General features: G+C 34.9%; 1 protein-coding gene across 1 annotated transcript in view; it reads right to left on the bottom strand.

The window, feature by feature from the left end:
* The window catches only part of LOC120632625 (A disintegrin and metalloproteinase with thrombospondin motifs 7-like), a 122,235-nt gene that overhangs the window by 43,015 nt on the left and 53,011 nt on the right, over positions 1 to 26,209 (bottom strand). Inside the window, exon 3 of the mRNA XM_039902569.1 lies at positions 19,569 to 19,788. Coding sequence (XP_039758503.1) covers positions 19,569 to 19,788 — 220 coding nt within the window. The remainder of the gene's footprint in view (positions 1 to 19,568; positions 19,789 to 26,209) is intronic.

The raw sequence follows: 26,209 nt of genomic DNA, 5'->3' as shown, positions 1-26,209 counted from the left end.
AAGTTTCAAACTATTAGACTGGAAGTGTTAATTCGTAGCTATACAATGGAAAGCACCGTATATATAGAGTAGAATATCATAGTGACCACACGAAGTGGTATGATTCACTTTTATACTTTTATGTATTATAAAGGTATGTTTATTGGTTTAAAGTTAAGTGCTCGCTAATAGCACGAAATATTAGAAATGCAGGGTAATAAAAAGTATCGATAGACATATTTTTTATCACTCGTAAAACTATATCGGGATGCCGATTGCTGAGCAGTTAGTTCAATCAATGTGGTTTTATGGTGCAATCAAAACGTAAAATCCCGAAGGAAATAAGTTCAATAAAAAACATATAACCTTTGGAAGAATATTAAAATATAGTACTCACCTATATGGTATTTCAATAAATTGCAATTATTTGCTAATTGAATTTTTAAGTTAGAAAGTTTAATTTACATGAAATGAAAGCTTTGTCTGGTTTTTTAAAATGAAGCGTGGTTTTAATATTTGCTTAATAGCCATAGTATAAAATTTTATTACCTAAATAAATGCCCGCTTGATTAATTGCTATTTTAACGTTTTTTTTTTTTATTTTCTACAGTTACCATAGATTTCTAATTAAATAATTACTACGAGATGTAGCAAAACAAATTTTAATCTATACATTAAATTAATCTTTTTTAGCGGTTCAATTTTTTTTATTTTAGTTTTAATTTCATTATTTTAGGTGTTCTATAAGAGATATTATATTCATTGACATTCATTTTTATCCAAGTTTATTTTTTTCCACTTTTACCTAATAATATCTTGTTCTCTAGATAAGCTTAAGCAACTACTGTGTATTAACGTAACTTATGATACGCTTTAATTATAGGACTCCTCATGTTATTACTTACGTATGCCTGCAATTACACCCATACTTGGAAAACCATCAACTTTCACTTCTCATATTCATTTTCTCATAAATGTATGCGATTTGTGAAATAGGCAAGGTATGTAGGTATGTGTTGGCATATTATGAAGTTATATTTTTTAAATGATCCATACGTACCTAGTGTTACAGTAATTTTGTAAAGTGGGTAAATAATCTATTTTGATAACAATAATTTTATATTGTGTAAAAGATATTTTAGAAAATTGATTATCAATTTTACAAATGTGCTAATAAGTCTTATTTAATTTATTGCATAGTTTCAACAAATTTAATTTAATTAAATTTGATTTATAGCAAATGTTCATGACATTGAGTTGATCAGGATTTTGATATAAATACGGCTGCTAGTGATACACTTCACTCAAAAGGCGCAAAGATGTCTGTCTTTATCGCTAGATAAGTTTTAGTACCAAAAGCATCATATGAAAACGAAACAATCAATATATAAGAAATAATTTCTGCACCATTACGATCTTTTGAACTTTGAAAGTTGGAAGTGACTGAAAGTAAATTTTAAGTTTTTAACCGGAAGGGTTATTTATTACACATTTTAGGCACTCCATAGACACTCGTAGACAGCTTATTTTTATAGCATTAATTATATAATATAGATGGCCCACCGGATGAAAAGCTGGAAAAAAATGCATGGTAACAAGAAAACTGCACTGCGCAGGGCTTGCTAGAAATATCTCCTACAAAGTGTCGCCATGTCCATTACCTTGAGGGGAAGGTGTTAAGCCTCATACAGAAAGCCGCCGGGAATAAGCATAGTGGTACTTCCCCGGACGAGCTCTAATGCTCTACTGCTACTTAAAGCTTATATAAATATCTACCAAGAAAATAACTAAAGTACGCTATAGAACAATGCTGTCTAAGAGTTGCGGAGCAAAAATGGAATTAGTGGGCCCAAAACTCTGATGAGTAGCGATGGTTGCTGGATGTAGCGATGTACCTACTGGTAAAGCGATTCCGGAAAATTCAGCGTTGGTAGGTAGCCACACAATGTGGAACGACGATATCGAAGAAGAATAAAAAAATGTCGAAGGAAGCCGCTTGAAATTTTAATGCGTAAATGTCCATCGGTTGTTATGCTGATGACGATAATGAAGCGGAAGCTTAATGCAAACACCAATTTACTCCAAGTAGTTTAAATTAACAGTAAATAAATTAGAATGCAGATCACATACTATTCTTGCAATATTCATCAGCCTTGGGTAAGGTGAGCTGACGATCGGTAGGCAAACAGTTGTAGTGGCGACTGAACACACAGATAAGACTCATTACGGCAATTAGTAGGAGCAAATATAGTTGTCCCAAATACGTCTACGTCGATATTGCACGTGTTCACATATGTCTGTCTAAAGCATATAAATATACTAGCCATGGGCGTACCCAGCTTCTTGTCTAGAGGGCAGTAAGTGAGATTTTTTTTTGTAAGATTCCTTGATGCCCCTGAACTATTACTAAAAATTAATATTACTATTATGCATGAAAAATTGTCAATCTCTTGCTCTATGAAAAAAAAAATGAAATCTATCCCACGGGGAACAGTACATTTTTCAGTAGTCAAAAGTAGCCTATGCGCTATTCCAAACTTTTATATATCTCTCGGCTAAACTTCCGTAATCCGAGTAACAAGTATCCATCCAACAAAAATGTCGCACTTTTTTAAATTTCACCTGCTCTACCTTGATAATCTTCTCTATCAACCAATTATCGGCCCATTACAGGGCTCTGCTCAAATCGCAGACTAAAGAGAGTATAGGTTTTAGCCCACCAAGCAACTGGATCGGTAGATTTCACATAGATATGAGAATATTGAAGAGAACTCTCAGGTATGCAGGTTTCCTCTAGATGTTGTCCTTCATCGTTAAAGAAAGATATTATTAATTGGTTTGAATTAAAAAAGGACATTTAGTTGTAGTGAACCTTTTTGTAAACAGAGCTAGTCCAGGGAGGTATTACCGCAATGCTTGTTTCTGCCATCGGTATCGGTACAGTCACATAAAAGCTAACACCTAGGTCTAGGTTGATGGACACAAGGCGGCACAAAACATAGAAAGGCGGCAGAAAATTTTGCATGGCCTGAAAAAATTTCTCTGTTTACAGGCAATGGTTTACCGCTTACAGTCAGTTGGGCCATTTGCTTGGTCCGTCAATTATTACTTTGAAAACACAACTACGAAAAGTTACAGGAGTGCCGGGGATTGAACTCGGTCCCCCCGAAAACGCCGTTAACCACTAGACTTTCACAGTTCTGTCATTATATGAATTGATGTAATACAAAACGTAATAATTGAAAGATATGATTAGCATTATGGCACACGTCCAGACCGATTGTATAACTCCGAGAATACGCAAGCTTTGTTGTGGTGTTGTAAAAATAATTATTTTTATGGACACTTGTGATTATTTTTGGTCCGTTTCTCGTATCGTATTCCGAGAGATGCGCGTTGCATTGTTAAGTTTTGCGAGTTTATTTTAGGTTTATTTAAAATAATCTCTCCGTTTATGTAGATTTTACAAGTTTCACCACAATACTTTGTCCCACTGCTAGACACAGGCCTCTTTTTCTCCTACTAGAGAGAGATTTAGGGTTGAGTGCGGATTAAACCATACTCGGGATATAGGGGTTTAATAGATTAGGTATGGGTTCAATATAACTGCCATACCCCTTATAGGTTGACCCTTTACCATCTAAGACTGCATTGTCATTTACCAGAGATTGTCAATGTCAAACTTGTAGTAGGATACAGAATAAAGAACATACAGAAACCACGTAGAAGGCTAATATTGAAGCATCAAAAACCACTCCACTTTAGAAGGGTTTCTAGAACAAACGACCAGACCTTTTAGCAGTTGACAATAATTCATTTCTCTAATGTTCTAAACCTTCACCATAAAATGGGAAAATCGAAGAGCTAGCTTTGTGAGCTAGCAACAACCGTGGGTGTAAAATGAGACGTGCGCAGGGCTTTCACTGTTTTTGAACACACTACTCTGCATACAATAATGGCTGAATGAGGATTCTGTATGTGCTGAATTCAATGCATGAACCCTGAAGTTCCTACTCCCGACTCCGGTAAATGTTTTAAAAAAAATGGCGCTCTCCGCCAACATAGGTCTGTCGCGAACGTATGTTAACAATCGGTAAAGCTCGCCAACACGAATTCGAGCAATGTTGAGGATCTAAGCTCTAAATCTCACTTTCCAATAAGAGAAAAGGATAGTACCCAGCAGAGCGTGAATAGGCGTAGAATAGAGTTGATGTGGAATAAAGAACTACTAACCCTTACTTACAAGAAATGCAAGATACAATCGTTCTTATCTTATATATTTAAATAGAATCGTTAAAGCTACATCTTCGCTTTAAAAATATATAAAATGTAATTGTGTTTTCTTAGTTTAGTATAATCGCATCTAATGGGTTCTAAATAATCGCCTACACAGACAACTCAAGACCTTTTACTGAATAAGAAATAAATTAATTTCATTGTGTTTTTAATCGACCTATACTAGCCAAAGATGGTATTAAATGAAGATTAAACTCAAACGAAATCGTGCGTCCTGAGAAATATGGCCGATCCGAAACCTGATTTGCTTAACAGCCTGATTGCTTTTAGGTTCAGATTTCGTCTGCTATTCATTATAAATAAACAAATCAAATCTATACAAATATATATATTTTTTAATAAATATATATAATTATTTTATCGTTATTAAAATTATTTAAAAACCAACACTTTAGTATTCAATATTACATTATAAGCAGGCTGTGCATATGCGAATAAGCAAGTCACTAAATCTAGGAAACTAGCAATTTAAAACAAGAATATTTGAAATCGGATCTTTTCCTACTTTTCAGAATATGTAAGTAGGTGCCTACATATTTCTGAACTATTATTTCATCACTTCTAACCAAAAATAGTATAGTCTTCGTGAATCACACATCCAGCAAGGTCACTTAAGCTGTAAATATGTCAATTTGTTTGAGATATTTTAACTTGTTAAAATATTTTCAATGGTCATAATATGTAAGCTAACTAATCTTAATTTATGTGACTTAAAACCAAATTAACCCTGCCCTATAAAAAAATGCACTAGCTTAGTAAATATTTCTAGTTTTTTGCCTACCTACAAATAAATGTAACTCTCGATTTCTTAAATTGAGATTTGCCTACCACTCTTACTATCATTCATGAATAGCAAACAACGTTGAGACGAAAACCCGCTAAGAGTGACTTCAACACAACACTTTAAAAATAGGTGCAATCAAAGCCAAATTTTTAATTTTTTTTAATGAAAAAAAATGTTGTTTGGCAAATCATGTTTGGACGTCGCATCGTTGCACGCAAAAACATTAAAATCACTAGACTCAAGAAATTGTGACCCTGTGCAAAGGCTCTAAATAGAAGTTTAAATTATAGTAGGTTTATAAGTATTTAATAAATAACATCATTTCGTATATCAAAACTCTAACAGCTTTGGAAAATGAAATGATTAAATGACTATGATGATCGTATTCAATGCATGAACGATCCTGATGGCCGCAAAATTGTGCAATGTCAATTTTGCTGCAATCTCTCATTGTATTGCTATAATTGCTGTTTAAATATGTATGAATCGATCTCTGAAGACCATACGAAGACTTTCAAACTATCAAGTTTTTACTGCGCTGCCATTAAAAATGCATGAGCAATGCATCGGTTTCCTTTGCACATATAGATATTTAACGAGGTCATAGGTACGACAGTTATCTCTCAAGTTCGAAGATGTTTCTTGCTCGAATAAATTAAAATGTTGATCATAACTCATCGATCAGTAGGTCAGTTATTTTATTTCGTAGTTTCCGTTTTTGGTATCTTTTTACAAATATTTGTGTTTTTCCATAAAAAGTTTATTACAATATAATACGTCACACTAAAATATCGTATGGCCGAAAGTTCGTTTCTACCTAAGTGTGTATATATGGTACTCTTTTACATCGCAACTACTAAACCATGGATAAACACGTAAACTACTTTTTACCCCAGACAAATTTATGTTCCCCGCGTGATTTGCGAAAAACCGAATTTAACTTCGATGTGCAGTAAAACTACAGTCCAGTATTGTAGGTAATTACCATAAAAAATGATGTACACAGCCTTATGCACCGAGGGTAACAGGTAACAGTCGCAGCGCTGATAGTATGTTAATAAAAATAACTAAAAAAAATGTCTCGCATCCTTTTTTTAGGGCTTAGATTTGGTACGCCAATCAAATCTTAACAGATTCCTAACGTTTTTTTATAGGTTGTCAATGTTGGCGTCATAAAATGTTGTATAGAAAAACTTAAAGTTATATTCGATTTTAAGCAAATTAAGCTTCAATCTTTATTTTATCTTACCTACTCGCGCATTGCTACTACATACTTTACTGAATCAGGGTTCTGGGTTAAACACTAAAGACTGTGTTATGAAAGTGCATAATTGCCGCATTTTTGTATGAAATGCGTAAAAAACTACACGTGCAGCTTCTCAGTAACGTTGCGTATCGGTCACACGACTCGAAGTGCGAGTGATAGCCTTTCTGAGAAATGATTGCATGGAATCGCGACGCTTCCGCGGTGCCTTTGCTTTGATCCCTTGCATTCGCTCGATGATTTAGCCTTAATATAAACTGTTACAAAGCGTTATCTAAACTGGGTCCTCAGACGGGCTAATTAGTCTGCGTGTCGAAGGTTTTAAATAACAGAGAATATAAGACACAACTGATGCAGGCATTCAATAAGTTATAAATACTTACAAATCTGAAGTCACTTAATTATCACTAATAAAAATGTTATGATAATTTATAAATACCAAATTAAATATGTCAAATATAATAAGTAATTACTAAAACATAATAAGACAAATGTACCTTACACAGGCTTATGGGATAGGATCGTTTAGTACCTACTAAGTTATTCAAATCTACTGTACTTATATAATATACTGTTAATCTACAAAAATGCTAACGTATCTATATTTATAGTTAATTATTTATCATTTCAATATCATGAATCTCGTATTGAAAAATCAAATCATTTTTTTTTTTATTATTTAAGCATAACCGATTCACTTTTAGTTCTGCGAATATTAGACCTCGCGAGCGCAATCTTTTTGCAACAATAGGCCAATTTCACTGGTAGACATCAAAAAGTGAGTAATTCACTGCATTCTGAGGACCAGTTTTGTTCTTTGGGCCAAATAAATCGGATCTTATAAAGTGGTGATATCGAGTAGCCTCCGTATTACCCATATAGGAATATATTGCAGGAAGTATTCCTACAATGAACTATCCTCGATGGTAAAACATATACATATATAAAAGTCGTAAAACCTATATGTATTTTACAAGTTTCGTACAAGTTTCGTAAAGATCGTATGTAAAATACGACAAACTAAATGACAATGAATAACATTATTCTTAGGTCACAAGATTTCTAACAAACTGTCTGACGAAAGCAAATTTAACCTGAACTGAATCAGAGGCGTTTCTCTCTCTAGGTTAATAAAAAATAATAGGTAACTAAATATAAAAATATGTACTTAACTGAACTTCATTAATAATTAGTAAGAAAGTAGGTGTGATCTGTATACAGCAACCAACGCTTTCAAGACTATTTAACATTGTATTATTGTATTAAAAGTTAAGCGATGAGGTGATTTATTATGCATTTATTCATTATTGTATTCAGTGACCTGAATCTGCGCCCGGGATTATATTATCACCTTGCAACAGCCCATTAGAGAGAGTACGTTGCCTGAAAGCGCTTTGGAAGACCTATTAAGCTCACACGAAGTCTGTGACTATATTTAACAAATTCATACCATATAGGAAAAGATCTACCAGTCAATAGATTGAATGATTTCAATGTCGTGCGGACTGTATAGTTGAGTAGGTTTCCTTATATCGGAAAATACTTACTATTGACCTAAGACGGGACAAAACGGATAGAAAATAAATACAGACTTCATATAAGGGCATGAAATCAGAGGTATGAAGTGTTTACACGTTCTTCAATGAAATACTTATACTCTATAAATCGAGGCTGCATATATACAACTAAAGTAGCTTTACAATGGTGAGTTTTTTTTTGCCTTTTTAAATGGAGGCCAAAGACGAGAAAATTTTGAACTTACATTTTGTATATACTGAATTATTATTGTAATTTATTAACATTATCAAAATAATTAGTATTCGCTGCATATATTTATGTATTTTTTATTTTATCCCAACAAATTCAATAAATACCTAAAAACCTCACTACAATACTTCAGAGGAAAATAACTTAGATATTTTCGTCTGTCGAGGTAATTTTACATTCTTGTTTAGTAGGTGCGACGACTACGCACGAGTGCCCGGCCTGGGACCAGGAGCGCCATCTACTGATCAGCCACGTTGGAAGAGATCTTTCTCCTGCAGCAGTGATAGCAGCAATGCTCGCGGAGGATAGAGCGTGGAAGGCGGTAGTCTCCTTCTGCGAAACTGTACTAGTCAAGAAGGAGGCTGCTGAGCGAGATCGAGAGCGAGCCAATCCTGCTCGTAGAAGACAGCGCCCTACAGGTAATCGGGAATCATAAATCTTCCCGGGACGAGCTATAAGCGTTGTGCAAGGGAGGCACCGGTGCGTTCCTAGGAGATCCCGGAGCCTCCCATTATGTACTGAGGCTGGCAACCGAGGGGGTTTTAGTGGGTAGAAATCCCACATAACCCAAATTCTCCCACAGAGAATTGGGCATCTTTTGAGAAGATTTCCCCCCCGTCAACAAAAAAAAAAAAAAAAAGGTGCGACGACTACAGAGATAATTATGTAGTCAGAAATTTGGTCAAGAATAACAAACAGATCGTTGTTTCGTTTTGAATGTGCGAAAATGATTTTGTTGGGTTGTCCATCTTTCAAGCAAGCAAATTTGCATTAAAATATGAGAAGGGAAGTAGGGTAAGTACATTTAAGTGATATCGTATGAATAATTTTATTCAACAGTAGTTGCTGCCCGCGACTTCGTCCTGGTTTTTAACGGTTTTTGTAATGCCGCGGGGACCGTTATTTTTCCCGGGATAAAATGTCCAAGTCCAGAATGTCTATGCAAGCTATGTCTATGCAAAATTACACCAAGATCGGTTTAGCTGCAAAAGACATAGGTAAAAATTACCATTTTTATTAACCCTTTTCCAGGATTGTGACTTCTTTTTCGACTTAAAACAGTGACCGACCAACATTTAATGTCCTTTGGTAAAAACGGAGAATATAGAAGTAATAGTTAGGTGATAAAAAGCATCCTATATAGAGAGTCATCGGTGCGGTGCATCACGTGTAACTCAATCAATTGCGGCCGTTTCATGCAGCAGAAAAAAATCGTTACAGGTACTTAATTTGATAAGCAGCTTTCAAATATCTAAATAGAGAAATCGTTGTGGATAATGGATATCATTCGGATAGAGTAAAGGGGCTGTCAATGTCAGCAATAAAATAATCACGTTTTTACCTAATTGCTAAATGTTATAAATATCGGTTCAGTGGTTTTTTTTCAAAAATTAAAGATAAATTTATGACAAAGCAGTATTTGAATATTGTAAAGAACCTTACAATACTATGTTGCTTTGTCATACATAAAATAATTTCGATTACTATCATAATTTCTCTAAATCCAATCTATAACAGAACAAAAGCTACGTACTGTAAAGGCAAATAATTTTTATGAGGTAAGAACAGTAGTTTATTCACTTCCAAGATTAATAAATTTACTACAAACTGTTACAAAATCCAAAATAAACAAACACAACTTTACAAATTACTTATTTAAACATTATTGTTTTATCAATTCAAATTCAACTGCCTAATTTAAAACTACCATAAGCAAAATATAGGATGGTTATATAGTTATGTCCTAATAAGTTACTAATTATTTTAAGTATACTTAGAAAAATACATACAATACACCAAAAAAAAATATATAAACATATAAAAATAAACAATAAACATATTATAAAATTAGTCTAATTCCGATGTTACAGATGATTTGTTCCTATTCTTGTTCATGCAATTTAGCAAACGATACGAATCTGCTTGTGGCGGTTAACTCTTGCTGCCACTGTATGATATATATCTGTTAATTAATCAAGCTGCATCTCGTCGGGGCGTAAACAATATAAAAGATGTAGTAGTAGAGCTTTTTGTGTCAGAGCTCGTACGGTCAATGATTATCAGTACCGCTAAGCAGTTTTGTTGTGTTTCTGGCCGAAATGCTAGCTGTAGACGTACGGACAGGAACATAAGACTTAAAACCTACGCCTGAGGTTGATAAATAAATACAAATAAATAAATACATTACGGCAATACACACATCGCCATCTAGCCCCAAAGTAAGCGTAGCTTGTGTTATGGGTGCTAAGGTATATTTTTTATTAATGAATAATATACGTCAATACTTTTAAAATACATATAAACACCCAGACACTGAAAAACATTCCTGTTCATTACACAAACATTTTAGAGTTGTGGGAATCGAACCCACAGCCTTGGACTCAGAAAGCAGGCACACAGGCACTTTTTTTGTTCCTTCCCTACCTTGGTTACTCTGTCTAGATTGTAGGCGATATTTTCCACTTACCATCGGAACGTTCAAAGCCTATAAAACCATTCTTTCAGACTTTGTTCTAATTATATAGCCAAATGTGACTTCTGGTTAAAATAGCTCGCTAACGAAAGAATTAAAAAAATCGGTGCACTATTTTTGACTTTTATCGATTACAAACAAACAAATCTTTCGGCCTTATATCATAAGTTTAGAAATTCGTAGTATATTTTTCTAAATAAAGGAAATATGTAAATAATTCGAAATTACTGTGAACTTCTCCACTTAGGGGTAAGTATTAATATTGAAGTAGCTTTAGATTGGATCGCTATTCTAATCTTGAACAGATAGTGTCGATTGTATCTTTTCATTTATTGCATTATTCGCAACAAGAATGCTGCTCGGAACCAGAATAGGAATTCATTACATCTAAGAGTAGATAATAGCTTAAGCTGTATTGGTGAAATTGTGTAACTGCAATTTAGTTTTCAACAAGAAACCAAATTAAATCAATTGTTTATTTATTTTGGTATTGTAACATCCATACTAATTTTATAAAACCGAATGTTTTTTTGTTTCTTTGTCTATTTCTTTGTGTGTTGCGTATGCTGCACCAAACAGATGAAATTTGGGCATCATTATAGTATGATGGTGATGGGTATATTATGGTATTAGTAAGTTTATATAATACGTAAGCTTATAGAAAAATATGTATGCTAAAAAATCTTGGGTATGAATTTCTCTAACCTCATAGCTAACATAAACTAGACTGTGAGATGGTGTTAACAAAAAAAAACCTGGCTAAGTTTGTTGTGGGCTCTTCTTAGACCTGGGCGCGTTTGGAACCCTCCTAGCTTTAGTTTTAGGTTAACGAATGCAGTTATCACCATCACTAACAATAGTGTAACATTTAAATATCTGACCGCTTCATAAGTGCCTGCCTGTAATGAGGTCTACATGAATAAAACATTATTAAATAAACAGCGTCTTATATTATGTTACTAACATAATATAAGACGTGTACAAAGAAAAGCTCTAAGATCTCTAGTGTTAGTAAGATATTTTAATAATGACCTTGTACGTTTTTTTATCTTCCCTATTAAAAATAATAAAATCAAATACATTTCTTTAGATTACTGACTATAGTTTATATAATAGATTACTAGCCTAGAAGCACCTAATAAATTGTTAATTGCGTTTAAATTTCGTGTTCGAATACGACTTGTGATAAGTTCGGGTTCGAAAAAATACGAAAATAGCTGTGAAAATTTATTGCCACAGCTTCAGTAAGTGTTGCGTGCGGTGTATTAGGCGCTTGGCCAACAACTTGTACGAAATTATATAACTATATAACGTTAAACTTATAGTGTACCTAATTAATAATCCACTGGAGTTATCTATCGTCTACAAAGTTATCAGTTTTTAATGAAATTCAAAAATGTTGGTAATTTTGCTGAATTAAATTTTTGTTTTATTGCTAGGGCCGATTGGCGCAGTGGGCAGCGGCCCGGCTTTTTGAGTCCAAGGCTGTGGGTTCGATTCCTTCAACTGGAAAATGTTTGTGCGATTAACATATGTTTTTTTTCAGTGTCTGGGTATTTATCTTTATATCCCACTTCTTCTAAGTAATATCGATTTTGCATGTCGTAGGTTAAATGCAAGGCGTAAACCTCCCTTTACGTGGGCTAGATGGAAGACAAGGTATTCGGCAAATAACTTTTTATCTCGTGCGTGCAATGCTTTTAACAACAAATATTGTGAGACGGACATTTTTCATGTCAAAATTGGCACGTTTAGAAAATTTATTTTGACAAAATAAGTACTATAGCTTTAAAGTTTTTGTTTTTCATTTTTGTTTTACTTACATTATTATTATTTTTTCTTTTTTTTTATAATAATTGCTTGCTAGGTTCTTACTCCTAAGCAATTGTGGTTAATGTTATCGTGTTATATGTATAACCAAGTTGTGGAAACTTTATTGGTCTATGTGATACAAAAATACGGCATTACTTTTATGTATAATTATACTGTTTGTTTCCCTTGAAAAGCTAATAAATAAATAAATAAATAAATATTATGAAGTATTTATGTATATTATTCATAAAAATATTCATCAGCTATCTTAGTACTCACAACACAAGCTACACTTACTTTTGGGCTAGGTGGCGATGTGTGTTTTTTCGTAGAAAGGGCCTGTATCGGTGATAATACGGGAAAGTTATACTGCCCGTGTTTCCAGCAGTCGTACAACGGGTATCTAATGCTTTTGTATACCTACTGACGATAGTCTGTAACGTTCCTGACAATCGCACTACTATATATAATTCGCGACCACCGGGTACACGAAGGCATTTATAAATTATTTCATTCAACACAACACAGGTCATGAAAAGACCTGTATAACTTTAGCTAAGTAGTATGAAGCGAGAAAATATTAACAAAAAAAAATATTGCGGTACACGTTGGTCCTTGACTGTAATCTCCATTGGTGGTAATTGGTGATGCAGTCTAAGATGGTAGCGGGCTAATCCGTTTGGGATATGGCAACGCAATCGGTTTGTACGCGGCATTGCATCGTACCGAAACTCTAAATCGCTTAGCGGCACATCTTTGTCGGTAGGATGCAAACTAGCCACGGACCAGAGTCTGGTAGGCTTCGGCCGTGGCTATATTCTCTAGTCTGCTAGACTAATTCCTAAATTGCCCCTCCGGTAATCGAACTTGGGACCTCCACTTATACGACCACATCACTTACCGCTGCGTCGGGGTGTTGATTAAAATATGTTTTGCAAGGAAAAAGCTATTCCGTCTATTTATTCAGTAATCCCTTTTCCTAAGCTACAAAGTAGGTACCTACCCTATGTCCTTTTTCAGGGCGCAGTCTTGACAAATTTTATTGACATCTTATTATTAGTGGTTTAAAAGAAAAGATAACATTACGGCTCGACCGCACCGTTGCTTAAAATGCTGATTTAAAATTACCCTAATAAAAGATAAAAATATGATTGAAACACGCTGATCATTATTTCGCGCGTGTCTTCGATTTACATATTCATCATCTTATCAAATGGCCACTTATGCATATATTATGAGAAAACGAGTATTCTTTATAAAATATATTTTTTAATAAGATTTTTGATCTCGTTTTCTGAATCGATTACAACAATTCAGATAGTGAATACATTATCCTATTTACAAGTGAAAAATCTACAGAAATGAAATTTCTATTTTAGTTTAAAGAAACTGTAAACTAAATAACTGCAACTGAAAAGTATAACTGCAAGAAAGAAGGAATTTCATTTCTTGCAGTTATACTATATATGTATAATACTTTCCTTTTTTTTTTTTTTAATGTGTAATCTCGTTAACTTAACAACTAAACAACCAATCAACTTCATTTTTGTCATACAGTTAGTTAAAAGGACGAAGGATTTGTAAAAAAACCCATAATAAACACGGACGAAGAATGCGGGCAACATCTAGTAAGGATATAATAGAAGCGTCCAGCAAGAGACAAAATAAAACTTATTAATATACGAATTTACCCATACATGCATGTTACTTCAGTTTGCATACATTTACGAGTCCCTCAAGTTGACGATAGACGGATTTATGAAGATTTATGTGTATTCCTTGGAAGTCGCCTGTTACTCGTATGTGTTGAGCGACATGGTCGTCTCGAGGTCATTGTAAACATTTTTAACGATTATACATAATGAATTAACAAATCGCGGTTGTTTTTGTCGAAAGGTGTAACTAACGGTAACACCAAAAGAAGAAAAATCGCCATATACTCCCTAAAAATCTTTCTTGCATTTGATAGGCCATATTTTATGGCTGCCTATAGTCTATACAAATATTTTATGTATAGATAATAGATTTACACACGCTTTGATCATTTCTACTTCCCAATGGCGTGCACAAGGTTTTAGACCAGGGTAAGCATAATTCAAAAACTTTGCAAAACATTAAAAAATCCTCCTACTTTAAGAGGGAGACAATTTTTTTGGGGTGGGCTGTGCTTCGTTGCATGTATGATGTGCACGCCACTACTACCTCCCTTAGGGACCCTATTAGGGTTCGTGAAATGCAGCTCGTTAAAACATGGAAGAACGTATGGACAACGGAATCATAGAAAGAGAGTCCCGTCGACATTTGGATAGGTTTGAAGTGTGGACCTTCAGGTCGTTCCACCAGATCCGAAAGTAATTGGGTAGATACCATTCTTTATCATATAGTTAATCAATTAATAATTTTAGTCAATAAAATTTGTTTTTGTTCACATATTCCTGGCGAAATTTTCCTCTCAACATCAGATCCTTAGACTAAAAAACTTGCCAGAAACAATAATAAAATGACAAATATAAAAAAAACCTTATATACGTAAACAAAGTATTATAAAGTAACTGGATTGTCACGGTCCTCACGGTGTATGGGTACACCTATGGTGTTTGGGTGAGGGCCGTGCATAAGTAATAGTGACTTTTGATACCTATCAATTTCAGAAACGCGTCCTTAACTATATGTCTACTAATTAACTTAGATGTCGTTAAATGAATTTAATAAAAATACGAAGCTCTCATGGCTAATAGACATGGCAAATAGGGGTTAAAAACTGCCTACCTACTCTTTTTGATTTTAAGACCTAATAAAATAACATCAAAATTCGTTCATTGAATCTATCTAGTGTTTTTAATCTACCCTATAGGAACCCGATAAAAAGTAGGTAAGTAGTATTAGTAGGATAGGTAGGTACACAAGACACTCTTTAATCCACATAGGTAATATCTCTTTGGAAATAACCACGATGATAGATTTCTGCGTAAAAGAAGTGCAAAGAAACAAACTATTATAGAACTTGTGCAGACACAATCTGCCGCTATATAATTAAAATGTCGGACTATCGGCCAAGTGTTAATTTGATTGTTTTGTTCGTCTCATTAGCGGTGTTAACTCGAAACCGGGAAGTTATTACAGTGAATTACTTATTGAAACAAATTGCATAGTATTTGTTAGCTTGTATCCTGCATGGTAGACTGACGTATACAAATCGATGTGATAAATTAATAAAGAAAAATTCCTTGCGTTCATTAACGTTCATCACTTTTGCTTGAGAACAAAAAGAAAAACTTACAAAAATTTCAACCTTTTAATATGGATTATTGAAGCCTAGTAGTTAGGACTCAAGCCTTTTCGGGGAAAGTTATGTGCGTTCTAAGCAACAAATATCACTTGCTTTAACGGTGAAACAAAATACGTGAAGAAACCTGCATGCCTGAGAATTCTCTATAATGTATTAAAGGCGTGTTAGTCCACCTATCCGCGCCACCGTCGACTACGGCCTAATACCTTCCCATTCTGGGGGGGGACCAGTGCCCTTTAGTGCTCAAGAAAAGGGTTGATCTTGGTGATGGATTGAATGAAGGCTGGGGAAGGCTGTGGGAAACTAAAGGGAGACCTCATCGAGTAGAGAATTTTCTTTCTGTACACTCAAATGATGCTTTGCAAACATACCCAAAACCTACATTATTATCATGGTCATAGCCTCTTAATATCCCATAGCTGGTCACAGACCTTCTCTTTTATAGGAGACAGTGAGTTAGAGCTTAGATCCACCAGGCTGTTCAAATACTACAGTGGTATAAATTTAATAAAAGTAGTTTAGGATTTTAACCCGAATATCACGCTGGTAATCTCCCAAAAAAGCCTTAAAGAAATGAGATAATCAATAAAATATGCATCACTGCAAAAATCCCCCCAGTGCTTGTTTGTTTATTTATTTATTTATTCATAAGACACACCAGCAATTAATTGTTACTAAATTCATTAAAAAAAAATGTGTTAGAATTACAAATTCTGTCTAGTGCCATTACAATAACCAATTATAGGTGTATACAGCATTGTCTTTGTTATCTCCGGTCACAATTTAAAAAAAAATTAAAACTTAAATAAGTATTTAACTAAAGATTATTAAAAATAATAATATAAATATTAATTAAGCTATTATAACAGATTGATTAGTAAATGTTATGTTATGTTTAAACAAGCACTTTCCATTCAAGATTTACATTACCTTCCTCAGTTGTCTTTTCTATTGTTTGTTTGAATTACAAATTATCTATTGGTTCGCTTTAAAGTATTTCCGGTTATGCAACTTATGTTTATACTTTTGAAGCATTACTTTCGTAGTTACGCACACTCAATAGCATCACTTAGAAAAATGAATTTACTTTTGAATTAGAAGAAGAAATACTATATCGCACACAAACATCAAAACGTACAGAAAATAAAGATGAAAAAAAGTGGAAGAGTTACCGAAGAACTTGGGTTTGCAAAATGTTGGGAGTACCAGAATGAAATAAAAACGACGAGTATGAAATAGAAAACGAATTTAATATTATAATAATAGGTATATTTAATGGGTGCCAAGTGGTTACGCTAGGTCAGAATAAAGTTGTCAAGACTCCTCTCATTCCCGCAGGTTTCGTAAGAGGTGACTAAAGAAAATGTTACGTATTTCAATCCCTGATGTAGCATGAACCTATGTACATGAGAAAAGAGCAAAACTTGATGAGCTATCAAATTATCAACATCAACAATAAAATATATTGTTTACAGAAAATAATAGGAAGATGTTAATTTAAATATCTACTTTAATTTTCTGCACTTTGAATAATCGAATACTTTGACCTTTTCAGTTATGCTACTTAAAAATTTAAAATTTGATATTTACATTATGAGAATAATGCCAATACAAAAAGACTACGTAAAGTTACAGGTTTTGAAAAAAAAAACCGTTGAGTATATCTACATATCTCAAAGAAACAATTAAATAGGCATAGTTAATGATAAGTTCTTAACTGACCATTGAAGAAACACATATGCATTTATCACATTAGTATTGTTTATATAAGCAAAGATGAAGGTGTGTCCGTATTTTTTTTATATTCTACCAACGAGCCCTTGACTGCAATCTCATCATCTGGTGGTATCATCAATGTAATTTTAGATGGTTTAAGAGTATAAGTATTTAACCGTAATCGCTTGGCAGAACCTCCTTGTAGGTAAATACTGGTAAATGGTAATCATGGCCAAAGCCTCTAGCCTACATGCAGTAATCATAACTTGGTGAATTTCCCCTGCCCGGGACCACCCACTTATAAGACCGCAGCACTCACCACTGCGCCATAAATATCCGTTGTCGTAAAATAACTAATCTTATTTCTCTGATCAAATCGGATGTGCCAGATGGGTTGTTAGGTACATGATAACGCTATAAAGTAATGTTTGTCTTATCGCAAATACGGAGTGATAACAGAGACAAGTTCAAATACACGATGTCGCTCGAGGTGCAAAAAAAAACTGTCGGAGAGGTGATTCAGACTTATCAGTCAGCATCAAGTATAGTTTAGAGCGCTCGTGCCGAGCATTAGTTTTACCTTGTAATATATCATACTACGGCTTTGCCTGCTACTATTTGCGTGTACGATATAATCTTTAGGACCGATTGGCGCAGGGGGCAGTTACCCCTTGACCGCTTTCTAAATGAAAGGCTGTGGGTTCGATTCCCTCAGCTGGAAAATTTTTGTGCGAAGAACATTAATGTTTTTCAGTGTTTGGATGTTTATATGTAAATAATAAGTATATATATTATTTATATATTAAATGTATATATATGTTAAAGTTTTGAGGCAAGATGGCGATGTGTATTTTGTTAATATATTTATTAATTTTATTTAACATGTCGCATTATTTTGGTATGCTAATAGATAGGACTTTTAAGTTGGTTACTGCTTTGGCCATAGACAAGTCTACTGACAATACCTAAGACAATGATTAAATGTTCTTAGGTCAATTTAAATGGACATAACTAGTATATTTTCCTTTGGCTATTCTATTGATATCGATACTGTTAATTAATATAAGTATATTATTATAGTTTTGACTTCTCTTTACGGGGGGCCGAGTTCGAATGCCAGCACGCACCTCTCACTTTTCTTAGTTATGTGAATTTAAAGCTATTAAAATATCAACTGCCTTAACGGTGAAGGATAACGTGGTGAAAAAATCAGCATGCCTAGGAGTTCTCCAAGTGGTGGACTACAGCATTAACCCCTTCACATTGTGGGAGGAGATCCGTGTCCTGTAGTGGGCCGGTAATGGGTTGATATGATGATGATGATGATCATAACATAGATATATTAGTTGCGTCAGTCATTTGTCTCTTACTCGTATATACGGCCACTGCTCTCTTTAATTTAAGAACATATATAAACCTGGGAATTTTACACTAAATAGAAGCTTATCTGTACAACGGATTACGTTGAGTGGCGCGATATAGTGTTGGTCTACATAATGGACAAACGTCCTACAATATAATTGTGCATAGTAACGCAGGATATATACGGAAATTCAGTGCGAAATTATTTATCACTGTCGCTCTACCTGAGTAATTTTTTATCACAATCATTATCAACCCGTTTAACTGCAGGGCACGGCACAGTTTCCTCTTAGACTGAGAAGGGAAAAGCACCTAGCTGGTAGTCCACATGGTAACTGAAGTATATTGTAGTAGTTGTAGTTGGTATTATATATTTGGTATCTATATTGGTTATATCACCTAGTTGCCTAGCCTATTGTTTAAAATATAACTCATAGAATAACAAAGTCTGGTGTAGAAATTCAATGGAAACTGTTGCATATGTGTATCCAATGGTTATTTAATTTTGTTTCAAAAACACAGGCATAATATGAAAATTGTGTATTTATAGGAGACCAAAAAACTGTTGAATTATTATTTTTTCCATAGACGCAAAAGCATGTTTTATACATGGTAATGTAATACACCACATTACTGCGGCGGCTACTGTAAAATATGCTAGTTTTCGTATTTTGAATTTAAATAAAGCTCTAAAAACTCTTTCAAATAAACTAAGTACTAACTTCTTCTCGCCTTTTCTCCTACCTAAATTTGGAATTCTACAGTCTGTGTCTGGGATGAAATAGAAAATATGAAAGTTGAAATCTATTATCTATGGTGTACTCACCTCAGGTCCAGCCTAAGGTCCCGTCCGTCGACTGTGAGATTGTAATGCAACGAGTGGGGCAACTCGTGCTCTGTCGCGTGCAAGTCGCGCCGAGCGCGCGCGTGCCCGTGCGCATGCGCGTGGGTGACCGCGTGCGAGACCAGCTCACCATCCCGCGTCACCTTGATAGGCGCCACTACTTGCACTTGTGATGGGTCCAGGTGTCGGTGAGAGTAGATACCTAGAAAGATATCAATTACCATTATGTGGACGATCCCTGCTTCATAAAGATCCATACTAACTCGAACATGTTCGACTTTTGTTATTGTTTCACAAGCGGATTTATAATATTAATCGTTAAAACGCGCATTAGAGCAATGTTATGAGTTTAAGCTCAAAAATCGGTGGCTTCTTAAGGATGGCTGGTACCCATCATTGCGACATTAAAAGGTCGAAGCCAAATGAATGAATTAAAAATAGGAAATAATTCGCAAAAATATATAGAGGTTAAATATATATAGAGATAGTTTACGTTCCGAAGAGTGACATAGAATTTTATCTAGAAAATTAGACATTAACTTTGACATACATCTAGAGCGAATTTTTTTGTCTTTCAACAATAAAATGGCAGTATTTATTTCGATGGATATCTTTTGATCTTTCAATAATACAGAACATAGGTCTTCTTGCCCATATAAAATTCTAGTGTTTTTTCTAAGGAGGATCAGGGAGGATTTGGCAACTTAAAGTTTTGGGTAGTTCAGCCTAATGAACCACTGATGCATGTTTTTCAGTCTGGATATTTTCGTATATATCCAAGCCCAAAAAGGGATCTTTCCTTTGTATCTTTTCCTGGATAGTCAGTTTTAGGTTATAGAAGAATGTATTCAGATCCACGAAGTAAATGACCCAGACTTTATTTAAATTCCGATAAACATTACTCAATTGAAATGCGAAAGAGCATTTGATGATTTGTCCTCTATTTGCATAGTTACTTACACATTTAGGGATTTGGTATGAATAAGATTAACGCGAGGGAATCTGCGGTCAGACCGAGTTTAATAAAGTTTGAGTGTAAAACATTTTGTTTTCTTGTTTAGTTGATCAACATTACTTGTGGAAAGGCAATTAATTTATGTCAAACAAATTTAGATGACTACGCTTTCTTGGTAAAACGGAAGCTATAAAAAAAATTGTATACTAAATCTTTCAATAACCACATGCGTTTACATTTGGCGCGTGTTGGTAACTGATGATGCAAAATATCGTACCACATTGGTAATACGACTCTGCTAGGCGTTTTCACAAATAATATTTGATTGTACAGTCATATTTATTTAAGCTGCACAGTACCGATCATATGTATGTCTGTGGATATAATAACATTTTCTTAAGCTGGATCTATAATTGATTTTATACGTGAGCGTGGAACAATAATAAAATTATTCGAGGATGCCTATAAATGAAACATGAATAAGTACAGAAGAGTGAAGCAGTCTTTATTTTCTTTCGATCTTTTAAAAAATGAAAAAAAAAAAACAGATTTTGTAATTATTGGCAGAGTAAAGCGAGCTTATAAACTTACTGTTGAATATTCCTTCCTTCGCTGTTTTTCAGATTATAAAATATTCAACACCGATTAAAGGTATATCTAAGCTTTTCCTTCAAACGTGTTCGGAGCTAGCCACTAGTATACGCATATTCATTGACTACAGGATGTGCCATGTGTTACGCACGTCAACACCGCATGAGAATCTTACCGCCGTTATTATTTCACATCAATACATATTTTATACTAAATGCGAAAGTATGTCTGTTTGTTTGTAACCTATGTTTGGCGCATTGCACTGATCTTGACGAAATTTGCCATAGTCGTCGCCGGTTTTTAAAAAAGTACACTTTGATAGCTATGTACGGATTATGAGCAAAATCGTACTTGATAAAATAGTCAAATAAACAGTTCCCGAAACCGAAAGAAACGCAGATAAAGTCGTGTGCAACCGCTATACTAATAAATGCCGAAGTTTCGGTGGATGTTAATTACTTAACTCCGCCAGAATGGCTGAAATCTGGATAGACATGGATGAACTACTGCACAGAGATAGATTATCGGCTGGGAAAACACAGAGGTTACTTTTAATTCCGGAAAAATTTACGGTTCTCATGGGATAAATTTGCTTTTGTTATTCACAGAGCAAGGGTTGGACATTTTATGGTTGTTGCACAGTGGTAGTTTGGGGGTCAGACAATAAACAAAAAAATCCACGCGAACGAAGTCGCGACAAGTACTAAGAGTAGATGTCATCGAACATTTTGTTATATCACAATAGTCATTTCATTATCATACTAATTAAACATGACTTGATTGTCATCACAGTCAACATCACACTGCGGGCGGATGTGACTCTTTACACTTTATCATGGCTGGTTTATGGCGATGAAACTTAAATATTGTTTTATTGTGTGACTAGTTAATGCCGCGTCTTCGCTGTAAATCTGTAGCCAAGATTTGCTTGTTAGAAGATATCTTGAACAGGAGTTAAATCGATCTTACTTGCATTTAATTAAAGCTCAAATTTGCCATTTGCACAGGATTCGTGACTCTAAAAAGAATGCCATAAGGTCAATTTTACTTTGACAATACAGAATATGATGTGCGAGAACGACTCCTAGATTAGCGAGGAAATTTTGTACTAAGGCTACTGTGGTGCGATTGTGTAAGGTTTTCCATGGATCGTCATATAGAATTCATGGTATACAATAGATCGTTTAAGGTAACTCTATTGGTTCCGAGCCCGAAATTAATATAAAATCAATCAAATCTAAAATCTTCAATCATTTTCCTACTCTTTACCCTTTTTCGTCTACTGAAGTACTTCTCCATATCTAATTTGACTGTGGTTTGCCAGTCAGATCGGTTAAAATCATCATTCCATGAGCACTCATGTAAGAGAATGGTTGCTGAAACATTTGGTCGATTAACCGTGTGTTCTGATGCCCTCTGACAGCTACCGTTCGCAATCGGAGACCTTGGCGGTCTGCTATGCTTCTGGAGTGTTATCTTGCCTGGCTGGAGTGATCCAGAGGGAAGCCGCTTCAGCTGCCCAACGTACACCGGACAGTTCTGGCCAACCAAGAAAGGAACAGGCCCAGGAGCAGAAGAATAAGAACTAGACATACTGTGAAGTCATTGTCTTTTCTTGATACGTGACCAAAGAAAGATAATAAGAACGCTCAGAATATTTAATAGGTTTTTCTGGAATAAGAATTCGCAATACCAGCGTGTAGCTTGACATTGTTTACCATCATGTCTTGGAGATTTCTTTACGCTGTCAACCCCGGTTGTTAATACTATCATTTGATAATAATCATAAAAGCCCGCCAAACCACATTGGTACATCCATTTTATGTGCCCAGCTATGGGACAGTTCGGTGAGGAAGCTGATAATGAATTATAGGAACTTCTGTAGAGCGTGGGAAATATAGTAGGCAGATAGTATAACAGGCGCCAAGTCTTACAGATATGGATTGCACATATTATTTTAATATGATGCACATGTCAGGGTCCTAAACTTCATTGGTGATCACATGAGCACTTTCCTAAGAAATAGGTGCGCGTCGTCAGCATAAAGTTACTCGATACTCGGTCGCTAGAGAGGCCACACAGGTTTTATTTGTTACTAGCACTTTTCCCACTCTATGCAACATTTTTATTGAATGAAATTTTACGGTATTGTTATTAATGGCGCTATTGCCTGTCCGAATTAATAAATGCCATCTAGCCCAAAGTAAGCGAAGCTTGTGTTATGAGTACTGAGATGACTGATGAATATTTTTATGAATAATATAAATAAATACTTATAATATACATATAAGCACCCAGACTCTGAAAAACATTCATGGTCATCACACAAATATTTTCCAGTTGTGGGAATCGAAACCAAGGCCTTGGACTCAGAGAGCAGGGCCGCTGCCCGCTGCGCCAATCGGCCGTTTAAAAAATTGCAATCCATTGTCATATCCATCCATTATTATACCATAAAAAAGCTTGGGTACGAATTGCCCTAACTTCATAGCTTAATATTATTTGGCTGCGAGATGGTGATAACAAAAATAAAATACCCAGCTAAGTTTTATTTCCGTCCCCTTAAAATTATGTAAACATAAATGTGAACGCTTCATAAGTGCCTGTGATAGACATATATAAAGAATTATTGAATTTGAATTTGAATTGGGCTCAATAACAAATTCCGGCTTTTGTGTTATTAGAAGCACAGACGTGTTTTTGTTACACGTGTAAAGTATAAGTTAACATTTTCTTCGTGTCGACCACGGCTTCTGCCTCAAACTTAGACATGGCTATTGGTACAAATTCTTAAGGATTCGTGTTCGATAAGTACGCTGCCAACGTACATACGGCCCACACCAGAGCACGTCCCGTGGGGCACGGTACTGTAGCCTTCCAATCTTTCCCAAACAAACACAGGTCCCAATGCGGGGTAGAACTTGCTTGCTTACACAACACAGGTGAAAGATTTGCGCAGTCGCAACAAAGAACGGTATAAAAATAATACAACTATTTCATCTATTATTGTATTTGTATCTGATTCGCCTTTTAATCGTTTGTTGCCAAGAATGCGGATTCCATTGAAACTAATTTGTGTTTAGATTTTTTTTTGTGTAATAATTTAACTACAAATATTTACTCGACCTATTGTTCCGTACGATACCACCCGGATAACAATAGCATAATGCAAAAAAGGTTATCTGTTTCTCATTACATAGGACTATATATCTCGTACAACTTATAAAACCCACAATATGAGTTGCTTTAAGATAATAAACTAAGATAGCATTTGTAATTCGAGTCGAAATGAAGGAAGTATGGGTGAGTAATAATGATAAAATATAAAGTTTGATGTAAACTGTTAATGATAAGCAAGGTCAAAGCAACGCTTCCAATGCGCATCCACGGTGGCGTGCAAACGGCTTGCGAACAATCCCGAGACGCTTGCTAAAACAGTTGAACAACAAACAGTTGACGTATTGATATTTGTCGTGCAAGATTGTGTTACGCTTGCAACCAATCACGAGACGATTGCTTTATGAGTAGCGCATTTTTATTGGTCGTGCAAGATTGCGTTATAATTGCAACCAATCACGAAATGCTTGGTTAAACCGTAGCATGTTGCCATTGGTCGTAAATTTGTTAACAACCGCAATCATGGGTTGAACATCATTATTTGACCCTAGCAAACAGAAAAAAAAAACTATTAAGTGCGCGGCAGTAGTACAATGAAGTTATCTGTTATGATTATAAAAACAATTAAAGTCTACTTGTGGCGGCCATTATCGCTGCACTATGAATTATTAATAAGGAAATAAAAAAATATGTTCTTGCATCTGGCGCTTTATCAATAATCAGATTTAATGGCTCTTAGGTCCTTATTAAGGCTTCTATATTCATCACGTTGCAAGACGTCTGAAGGATTACATCAGGGTATGCCAGGGAGTAACAAATCGTACTGACAGGTTTTTTTTCTATATTATTTGATATAGTTGCTTCGAAAATCCTTGTCACCTGAATTTTCCTCCTATTTACGAGTTATAATCGTAATAAACCAACTATCTGCCAGTAGATCACACGAACACTGATATTGATAACAGCTTCCTAGCCATTACAGGTAGGTATGCTATCGACATCGGTTTGTCTTATGATTCTCCAGAAATGTAGGCACACACACATTTACGGTTATGGCGTATGTATTGTCATTTGTCATCATAATCATTACAACCGATAGATTTTTAGAGATTGCTGGGAAAAAGCCTTTTGTATTCTACTCCAGTTTATGTGTTTCTCTCTATTCGTCCTTTATTTTCCTAACAGTGTAGTGGTGTACAAATAAAGAGTTTAAATAAAAATACAATAAATAAGCTTTTAAGCTTTAATGCTCCACTGTCTTGTCCCGCTTGTGTCTAGATTCTGTGTTACCGTTATAGCACTGCGGTGTTTGGAAATGGTGCAATGGGTCAAAGTGTAACTGTTTATATTTGCTTATTTTTACGTACGTTCATGGAAATACAAGTAGTTCGCGCATTATCCTACGGGCCTCTTACAAATACCTATAATGGATGGTTATTGTGGTTGTTTGCGTGGGCAAGCGAATGCTGACGAGCGTGCTGTAGGGGCTTGGCGGCAATTATTGTCTATTATCCTGGGTGCCCGCCCCTTACCGGACGACATGCTCGAGTCAACAAAGCGCCGACCTCAGTTGCCTCAACGCTTTGCGTGGGTGGACATATTAAAAAGAAACCAACAATACTAAAATGATAAACCGCATCTTTAACTATCTCAAACAAAGATTTGGCACAATGCTCTATTTTCTTGGATTGTGACTTGCAATTAAATAAAAATAGAACTCCTTAGTGCTCAAGATAGAGCGACTTTTGTACAGAAATGTCACTTTCTTTTCTATGGGAAGCACATATTTTTCTTACTTGTCTTATAATGTAAAAAACCTTCTCAACAAAGTGTATTTTAAAAATATAAAAAAATAGTACGAAAATAAAAACACATTAGAAAGTTTATAAGTTATTTAAGTGTGCTTTTATTATTTCAAAACAATTTTAAATTAAATTTACAGCTAAAAAGTAACAAAGAT

The sequence above is a fragment of the Pararge aegeria genome, chromosome 20 (genome assembly GCF_905163445.1).
Source record: "Pararge aegeria chromosome 20, ilParAegt1.1, whole genome shotgun sequence".
Lineage (NCBI taxonomy): Eukaryota > Metazoa > Arthropoda > Insecta > Lepidoptera > Nymphalidae > Pararge > Pararge aegeria.
The sequence above is the reverse complement of the archived record's forward strand: the minus strand, read 5'-3'. Positions and strand labels throughout refer to the sequence as shown.